This window comes from Corapipo altera, unplaced genomic scaffold, assembly GCF_003945725.1.
Source record: "Corapipo altera isolate COAL_440 unplaced genomic scaffold, ASM394572v1 61411, whole genome shotgun sequence".
In the NCBI taxonomy this organism is placed as follows: domain Eukaryota; kingdom Metazoa; phylum Chordata; class Aves; order Passeriformes; family Pipridae; genus Corapipo; species Corapipo altera.
This window is the reverse complement of record NW_020884875.1, coordinates 19,614,598-19,624,789: the sequence shown is the minus strand read 5'-3', so window position 1 is coordinate 19,624,789 and position 10,192 is coordinate 19,614,598. Positions and strand designations below refer to the sequence as shown.

Below are 10,192 nucleotides of genomic sequence, written 5' to 3'. Positions count from 1 at the left end.
AGAACCAAGATGCAACTGCTCAGTGAAAAGAACCCAGTAGTTAGCCTAGATTTCTATAGAGTGACGGGCAATGTGAGTTCTTTGTGTGCTTGTCACTTTTAACCACCTTCACTCCCTGTCAAATATCTTTTAAATATGTTGACCAATTTCAAACAAATTTGATAGAAAATTAGTTGACTCAAAGACAACGGTTATGAAAAAATGGCTAGGCAACCGGTCACAGGAACATTTTTTCCAAACCAAAATATTCTAAAATATTTGTGTTGCTATTAACTTTACAGTATCAAGTTTTTAGTCTGAAAAATATCAGAAAAGGTTTTTTTTCCTACACATGGAAACTCACTGAATGTTTTCAAGTCTTTATTAACTCAAATTATAAAAATAATTTGGAGATAATTATGTGTAAGATTCAGTGAATACTGTGATTCTACATTATTTACATCACAAGACTGGTGCTACTGCAATTCTTGTATTCAGAATGCTATATATATTGTTATGTTTAACTCTGTTATATATTCTAATAAAAAAAACAAAATATACTTTGGTGAATATGTACTTCATTTCATCATCTCAAAACCTTTTTCTCAAGTGATAAAGCTATAGTGTTTAGCATAGTAGAAATGCATTTAGAGTTAAGCATAATATAACTGCTGTTTACTCTATGCAGTTTCTGAATTCTGTTTCTTCTTCTGCTTGGGCCTGTTCTTGAATTAATATTATAATCACATTTGTACCATGAGTTAAATTCTCTTTGTACCATGAGTTAACTTCTCTTATGAGGAGAAACCGAGGGAGCTAGGCCTGTTTAGTCTAGAGAAGAGAAGACTTAGGGGGGATTTCATCAATACACACAAAGATCTGAAAGCTAGGTGTCAAGAGGATGGTGCCAGATTCTTTTGAATGGTGCCCAGCAACAGACAAGAAGTAGTCGCCATAAACTAGAACATAAGTTCCACCTCAATGTGAGGAATTATTTCTTTACTTTGAAGGTGGCAGAGCACTGGAACAGGCTGCTCAGGGAGGTCATGGTTTCCCTCTCTGGAGTATTCAAAACTCACCTGGACGTGTTCCTGTGTAACCTGCTCTAGGTGACCCTGCCTTGGCCGCTGGGTGATCTCCAGAGGTCCCTTCCAACCCTAATGATTCTGTGATTCTGTGAATGGGAATCTGGTATCTGAAGTACTGGTTATAAGCACAGTGAGTAAAAGAATATAATTTTATTCATACAGATTAAATTTTTTAAATACGTATAAATGTATTTTTACTTTAATTAAATCTTATCTGCATCTTCTTCCTTGGAATGTCACGAACATTTTGTATTGTCAAACTCTTCAGTGAATCATCTCTCTCTCTCTCAAATTGCTCACGACAATCTAAAAAGATGTGTCTTTGCCCAGACTCTTTCTCCCCTGTCCCACAGTTAGCAACCTGAAGCAATGAAGCACATACCCAAGAGAGCTCCTCAGGCTGGTTCTGAAGAACTCATGAAGAATCTAGGAATATAGTTAGGTCATGTAGAAAGAAAATTAGAGAGACAAAGGCACAACTTGAACTGAATCTAGTGACTTCTGATAGGGATAACAAGAAGTGCTTCTACAAATACATCAATAGCAAAAGGAGGGGCAAGAAAAACCTCCACTCTTTGATGGACATGGGGGGAACATAGTCACCAAAGATGAGGAAAAGGCTGATGTACTTCACACCTTCTTTGCCTCAGTTTTCAACAGTAAGACAGGTTGTCCTCAGGACAACTGGCCTCTGGAGCTAGTAGACAGAGACAGGAAGCCGAGTAGCCCCGTGTAATCCAGGAGGAAACAGTTAGCAAGCTACTGAGCCACTTGGATCCTCACAGGTCTATGGGACTAGATGGGATCCACCCAAGGGTGATGGGGGAGCTGGCAGAAGAGCTCGCCAAGCTGCTCTCCATCATCTACCAACAGCCCTGGCTCACTGGGGAGGTCCCAGATGATTGGAAGTTGGCAAATGTCACGCGGATCCACAAAAAGGGCTGGAAGGAGGACTTGGGAAACTACAGGCCTGACAGTCTGACCTCTGGGCCTGGCAAGTTTATGGAGGAGATCACCCTAAGCAGTCACAGAACACCTACAGGATGGACAAAGGATCAGACTCAGCCAGCACGGGTTTAGGATGGGTAGGTCCTGTCTGACCAACCTGATCTCCTTTTATGATCAGGTGACTCACCTGGTGGATGACGGGAAGGCTGTGGATGTGGTCTATCTGGACTTCAGCAAAGCCTTTGACATCATCTCCCATGGCATACTCCTGGAAAAGCTGGCAGCCCACAGTTTGGACAGGGGCACTCTGTGCTGGGTTAAGAACTGGCTGGAGGGCCGGGCCCAGAGAGTGGTGGTGAACGAGGCTGCATCCGGTTGGCAGCCGGTCACTAGTGGTGTCCCCCAGGGATCAGTGCTGGGCCCAGTCTTGTTTAATATCTTTATTGACGATCTGGATGAGGGGATTGAGTCCACCATCAGCACATTTGCAGATGACACCAACCTGGGGTGGAGTGTTGATCTGCTAGAAGGCAGGAGGGCTCTTCAGAGGGACCTGGACAGACTGGACAGTTGGGCTGGTTCCAACAGGATGAGGTTCAACAAGGCCAAGTGCCGGGTCCTGCACTTTGGCCACAACAACCCCATGCAGTGCTACAGGCTGGGCACAGAGTGGCTGGAGAGCAGCCAGGCAGAAAGAGACCTGGGAGTCTGGACTGACAGGAAGCTGAACATGAGCCAGCAGTGTGCCCAGGGGGCCAAGAAGGCCAATGGCATCTTGGCCTGTATCAGGAACAGTGTGGCCAACAGGTCCAGGGAAGTGATTCTTCCCCTGTACTCAGCATTGGTGAGGCCACACCTGGAGTACTGTGTCTGGTTCTGGGCCCCTCAGTTCAGGAAGGATATTGAGGTGCTGGAGCAGGTCCAGAGAAGAGCAACAAGGCTGGTGAAGGGACTGGAGCACAAGTCCTATGAGGAGAGGCTGAGGGAGCTGGGGTTGTTCAGTCTGGAGAAGAGGAGGCTCAGGGGAGACCTCATCACTCTCTACAACTTCCTGAAAGGAGGTTGTAGTCAGGTGGGGGTTGGTCTCTTCTCCCAGGTAACCAGCAGTAGGACAAGAGGACATGGTCTTAAGCTGTGCCAGGGAGGTTTAGGTTGGATATTAGGAAAAAAATTTTTACAGAGAGAGTAATCAGACATTGGATTGGGCTGCCCAGTGAAGCGATGGATTCACTGTCCCTGGAGATTTTTAAGATGAGACTGGATGTGGCACTTTGTGCCATGGTCTAGTAACCACGGTGTTGTTGGATCAAGGGTTGGACTTGATGATCTTGGAGGTCTTTTCCAACCCAGTCGATTCCATGACTCTATGATTCTATGATTCTGAAATTGGATACACTCTCAAGCACTATATATGTGCCAGTACCATTCAGGAGATGCTTCAGAAGGTGGACACCTGTTCAAAACTTACGCGTCTGACAATTATAATAGAGAGAGAACCTTCCATTGCATCATCTGTGTGTACCTACAGAAAAAGAGCATGGGCCAATACACATGAAAGGACACTCATCCTAGCCCTGCTCAAGACATGAATGAACATTTTCAAGTGTGAGCACCTTCATTTTGCCTGCAGTAGGAAACAATACTGTTCTCAGTTCTGTTGCCACAGCATACAGAAAAGAGCACAGAAATGCAAACAGGAAGATTTAAATGAGTGAAGAAAGAAGTGCAACAGAGGACTTGAAACAGAATAGCAAAGGGGGAATTCATGATGTAGAATATTTAAGGTTGAAGGTACAAAACTAAACAGACCTATTGTCTGTCATTTCATACCTTGTAAAAAGCCTTTCAGTTTTGTAATTACAAATTTCCCACGAGGCCTGTATGTGATCTGTTTCCCTGAAACTCTGTAAAACAAAGACCACAGATGGCCTTCTTTGATAAGTACAATAATTGGAGAATAGACTGCATAGTGCTAATTCTTTAGTTCTGAGGTCTTCATATGGAAACTGTAAAAGATATATCTGGATACCAGTTTGTCTACATAGAATGTGTTTTGTCAAATGATAAGATATTGAATTGGACTGTAAGCTATAAAATCCATTTTAAGGATTTAATCATCAACCATGGTATGATGAGACTATTTAGCTCAACAGAAGGCAAGTAATTCAAGCACTACTCAAGAATTATTTTTAGGCATCAACTGGCAGCATAGCTAATTACTCAGTTTATGTCCATAATGACTGAATAAACTTTGGCTCTGAAACAAATGAATAATACCACTTTGCATTTGCATAGCACTTGTCATCTATAGACCTGACAGTTTTAAAAGGATGGGCAAACATTCACAGTGACTATTTCTAGTGAAAACAGTGTCCTGCATAAATTGCTACTATGAAGGCAAATTAAAGCCTGCTTGAAAGACACTGCTGCATTTAGCCACAAGATTTAACAACGAAAATACAGTGAAAACATATGCTATGCTTATATGAAAGGGTAATTAGGCAGGAAAACAAGTTTTTAGAAAAGAGATGGCATTGTTTTTTGTAGAAATCTGAGATTAGCTGTATTTGGAACATAATGATTATGTGCCCAGTCCAATTCCTGTAGTCAATTACTGGTCTATGTAGTTGATGTCACCACAAAGAGACTTGCAAATGCTTACTATTTTTAATTTCAGAATTACTCTCTGAGATCACTGTCTGAGCTGGGATGCCTTCCCATAAAGCAGGCAGGTTCCTGCCAGAGTTGAGAAGCTAAGAAGATATCTACTACCTGTGCACAGTAACACAGGCAGCTGACTCTGAAACACATTTAGGCAGTATTTAAATATAGAACAAAGTGTGCCCAGATGTGCCAGGTCCCATTTCTTATCAACTTTGTCTCCTGGAAATCAGCCATGGTATACTATTGTAGGCATGAAGGAACATTGCTAGACTTGTCTGGCATAACCAGAGCTGGCAAGCTGCTTTTGGCTCTCAGCAGATCTTAGGTAAAATCATCCAAGAAAACCCATGAACTAGAACTGGCTTGACCTAGAAGTGAAGAGGGCTCCTTTATCAGCCTTTGGGTTGCGGACCAGCTTGTGAAGTTACTTGCTGACACTGATTTGCTTCAGTCTTCTTCCCTACACTTCTGTAAATAATATTTTGTGCTTTTACATCTGAAGCCCTCGAAGGCAGGCCTTTCTTCTTGTTGCATGTTATATGACAGAAGAGTACATAATATTAGGAAATGGATTCTTATCTTGGACAGTTTTTTTTCAGTGCCATTGTACTGCAAATATAACATCAATATCTATACATATATGTCAATACTAAGATTTTTATATATTCCTTGTTATCATCTGCACTGCATCAATAACCCAGTCCAGTATAGTTTACATAGTCTGGGTAGTCAAATTATTCCAGTTACTTAATTTTTATCTACATTGACAGAGACATCCTTAGATGTCTCTGCAAATATATACGTTGCTTCAAATATATGTTGCCTCAGTTTGAAAGGCACTGGCAAATGTCTCAGATACTCTGTGTCAATATAACACAACATAATACATAGGTCTGAGTATCAGCCCAGTCTTGTGTCTCTTCAGCAACTAAAATAAAGAGGAAAAAAAAAAGAAAAACTCAAAATTTAATGTTCCTATCTTTTCTGAATAATTTTGAATGACTGTTACCAACATGCATCAGAAAAAGAGTATTTTATTTACAAGGGACAACTGCTTTAGTTCAAATTGTCGGCCAATACAGATATGATGTGAGAATTCTACTTACTTATCTACCATCAAATTAATCCTCTCGACTCATTGTTGCTCCACCCTAATGCGGCACACACTTGTGTAAATATGATGCAAGGGCTTCTTGTGTGCACGCCTCAGAGCTGATCTTATTGCAGATGCCAGTAATTTCCATTATTTCACTTCTGATAATTGTGGGAGAATCTGCCCTCCCAGGGCAAACTTGAGACTTAAGGAAGGCACCAAACCAGTGGCAGTTTAAATTGCTTTTGGCAGAAAGTACAGAGTAATAAAGCTTGTGTTTGATGGATGTGCTTCCCTTAATGAAATCATCCCACTGAGGTGAAAGCACAAATACATTCTAATGCTGGTGTGTGAAACCCATTCTTGCTGGAGCTACATGCACTTCTCTCTCAGGATGGATCACGAGATGAGAACAAATTTTAACTCAGATGAATTTTGCAGTATGGAAAAGCTCTAGACCTCCAGTAACTTTGTGCTAAAGTTTTAAGTCAGAGTCTCACAAAGGCATTAGTAGGCAATCACTTTACTTCAGTTATCAGGCAATAAACTAATTTACTGGAAATTAAAAGTCAAATAACTTCATACATCTAGTACACACTACCTACATATTCAAGAATAATACAAACTTAAGAGTCTATTGCTAGACTCCGGTAGAAACAGGCATGTGTTTAGATTAGAGTACGTAAATGGCAAATTATCTGATGCAGAATTCCTTTTTAGTATTTTCATATTAGGATCAATGTTTGCAATGTTTACTGAAAATAAGTTTTCCTTCTCCCAAAACTTTTCTCTATATGATGTTCTAGCAGATTTTTTTTTTTTTGCATGGTACATAGCATGGTAATTTTGCAAAAGATGCCTCCATTTTAAGATCTAGTAGTCTTTAGGTATTTCTACTAAGGCATTGATGGCTAGAATCATAAAATATGTCTGTTCTAACATGCTTTGTTTAAATGTTCATTTTGTTTACCGGCTTCATAGGACGCCTGTAGTGCCTTTGGTGCATGTACAGGATATGGTACTGTCAGTTAATCTTTGAGAATCTAGGAAGCAGAGTTTCTTCACCCTGAAGAAACTTGTGCTAGTGACATGTCTGCATTCCAGCAGCTGCAAACCTACTGTGAGGAAGGTGAAGAAAGGGCTAGTGCTCCCTGCCAGATTCTTCTGAGTGTCTGAGCACCAGTTTGGTCAGTTGGCAGTGGGCATATCCCAAACCTGAAAGACCAAAGTCAGACTTAATTTTTGAAAATGTGGTCTGATTTGGTGTCTCAAAATCCACCTTCCTTTTTTAGAAAACTTTAATCACTTACCTTTTCCTACTGTAATGAAATAACACTCCCTATTTTGACAGTCTCTGACTCTATGGAATGAAAGGCAAAATAAACAATGCAGACATTGAACATTCTAATACACAACCTCAAATGTTTCCTTAATTCCTAGGCCTAAACTAGACATCTTATCCAAACATTTCCTCCTGCTGACTCCTTCTGTCCCCCACAACATCCCGGGTTACTAGATTTTAGATAGGAACTTCTAATACACATAATCCACATTGAGAGCAGAGTTTCATTAGCACAAACTCCCCTATCATAATTGTAATCTACAGTAAATGAATGCAATTAGACACACCAGGGTCTCCCCTGAGCCCTCCCCTCCTCTGCACACAGACAGCAGCCATAAGCTGACACCAGGCTCTTGTATAAAGCTAGCACACTACATTCACTGCAATAGCAGCAGGTCAACAGGGTTGCACTTTCCAGGATCATGTCAGTGCTTCTCCTTCAGCTGTTAGTGCTCTCATGTCTTGGATCCACAGAGCCACAGGGAAATTCACAGCAAAGGAAAAGCAGAAAGCCATTTCAGCACTTTTTGTATCTGGACAAAAATCTTAAAAGTCAGAGTTTTCGTGAGCTGGTAGGTGAGAACCCAGTAGCTGTTGAGGACAAGCTGGAAGTACCAAGCTTTTTTGTAGCAATTCCACAGACAGCATCTGAAAGTGAGAAGAAAGAGGAGAAAAAAATGTCAAGATTCATCCTTCCCAATGCAGAACTTTATGCAGGTCAAGGCCTGAGAACCTGGGCAGCACCCAGAGAGATCTCTCCTGTGGAAAACTTCTCTCCACCCCATTATTCCAGCAAGAGGGAGTCTGAGTCTCCCTACAGAAAAGATGCCAAGAAATTTTGGGACCACTTCATCTTAAAGAAAAATTCAGCATCTGAAGAGGTTGTCCTGCCAATCAAGACCAATGAAATGCATCAAGAAAACTGCAGAACCCTGCCTTTCGCCCAGGTAAGAACACGTGTCTGAGATCAACAAACATGCTTTTTGTAATCAGCAAATAACCCAATACATGGGTTATTTCAGTGGCTAAGTCACATGGCTTCATGATGAGCAGCTGAAAAACACTGATGAAAAAACTTTAGTCTGATAAGGCAAACTGCTAAATTGCAGCACTGGAAAGCCACACACTAGATTTTCAGAGAGCTATTTATTCTTTTTATGAAAAGATGTTCTGACATAGCCTAAGCAAGTAGGGCATTGGGGAGTAATTATCCATTCAATTAATATACACCTCAACAATTTGTATATCAGAATTATCATACATATATATATATAATTTATATGTATGTATGTGTATATACACAGTCACACGCGCATATTTACAGAGTCCCAGGATAATTGTTAAAAGGATTAGCTGGTTGTTTTCTTAAAGTTAAGCAAGGATTCTTTTCTGCTGTATTAATTAGAAGACTGATGCTTAAACCTGATTCTGTGCTAAGAATGCTGGAGAACTGGTAAATTTTCCCATGCAAGGATGAAGCCCTTCTGTCACACAGTAATGTCAAGACAAGTAAATAGTATAGATAGAAGTGTCACATTCCTTGTAAGTCAACATCTATTCTCAGTGTTTCTGTAGTCACAGCCTGTCAAGGACTATGTTTTTTCATATCCAGAACTAAATTTATTTCACACAGACATATTTAAATATAGATGTGGCCTAGAAACCTGTACCATTTGTTCTGAGAAGAAAAAAATGCGGTGTTGTTTTCTTGAGGGTTGTTTTGTTGTTGGTGGTTTTTTTTGTTCATATATTCTAGCAAAGTCTGTAGGCCATTTCTTACCAGAAACCTGAAATTGCTTTCTGTTTCAGGGTGTTACTCATAACAGCTGTGAGAAGGTGACAGTACAGAATAATCTGTGTTTTGGAAAATGTAGTTCCTTTCATGTTCCTGGTCCAGAAGATCATCTTTATACCTTTTGTTCTCACTGCTTGCCCAGTAAGTTCTCCATGAAGCGCCTGAATCTCAACTGCACTGGTTCTGTCCCAGTGGTCAAAGAAATCATGATTGTAGAAGAGTGTAAATGTGAGACTCGGAAGATTAAAGATGCTGCGACTGGATCTCAACTATCAAACTTACATGCAAATGTACATGAGCACAATTAATCAGTGCAAAGTACCTCTTAACACAATCATAAGAATTCACCAGTGAAAAAACCCAAACAAGTAAAGCTGTCATCACTCTAGTACATAAAAATATTAAAAATACAGATTATCTACATGAACTTCTTCTCTGTTCCAACAATAACTTTACCTAAAATGTAACAGATGTTTCCTTGCAGCTGTTAAAGAAGTGGAGATGAGATTACTAGGCTTATGTGTAAAGGTCTTACTTTAACAAGGAAAAACCTTAAATATTTTTCCACCCTTCCTATCACTGTTTCTGGGATGCTAGTAAACAATGGCTGAAGAATAACATTGTTTAACTGTGCAAAAACTAAATGTACTGACTGGTTTACATTTCCTTTGCTTGCAGAGACTGCCAGTATATTTTGCAAGGAAGTAGTCTCCTCCCTGCAAAAACAGGTTTACTTTTACATGAAGTTAATGGCTGGAAAGCATGAAATATAAAAGGACACAAAGCACATAGAAAACTGTGACTAGTTAATGTCATTCTGATTGCTCTCACCTGGAGTTCAGTTCCCACTGAAAACTAATAGTTCTCAAAATTTACACCAATTGATAGTAGTTGCAAAGGATGTTTTGCCATAGAAACCATTTGTTCTCTTCCTATATGCCTGCATTTGCTCTGTACATTTTTTTTTTTAACTGAAAGTGTTACACTGTAGAATATAAAAAATGCTATAATCTCAAAGAAAACATCATAGATGGATTTTTGTTGTTATTATTATTTAAATTCACATTTAAATTTAAATGTTATTATCATTATTTAAATTTGTGGAAAGACAACGTGTATTTTCCAATCTAATAAGTTTTAACATTGTCAGTGAATACAAGATATAGTTCAAGTTCTCAACACCTAAACTAAAGCAGAAAAGGCACTTGTGTGACAGAAGATCTGCACAAGGACTTTATCATCATGGCAATACCTGAATAGCTTTACAGGAGCAACTGAGAGAA

General features: G+C 39.9%; 1 protein-coding gene across 1 annotated transcript; it reads left to right on the top strand.

The window, feature by feature from the left end:
* Window positions 1-7,491: 7,491 nt before the first annotated feature.
* On the top strand, window positions 7,492-9,373 carry CER1 (cerberus 1, DAN family BMP antagonist). The gene is made up of 2 exons (XM_027635292.1): window positions 7,492-8,061; window positions 8,924-9,373. Exons 1-2 carry the CDS (start codon window positions 7,537-7,539, stop codon window positions 9,215-9,217), a joined length of 819 nt encoding a protein of 272 aa, XP_027491093.1. The 5' UTR covers window positions 7,492-7,536; the 3' UTR covers window positions 9,218-9,373.
* The last annotated feature ends 819 nt before the right edge of the window (window positions 9,374-10,192 follow it).

What these genes read in the sequence shown, in the direction of transcription:
- CER1 (XM_027635292.1), top strand. Translation starts at nt 7,537, where the DNA reads ATGTCAGTGCTTCTCCTTCAGCTGTTAGTGCTCTCATGTCTTGGATCC. An exon ending in GAACCCTGCCTTTCGCCCAG is followed by an intron (nt 8,062 to 8,923) that starts GTAAGAACACGT and finishes TTTCTGTTTCAG; the next exon opens with GGTGTTACTCATAACAGCTG.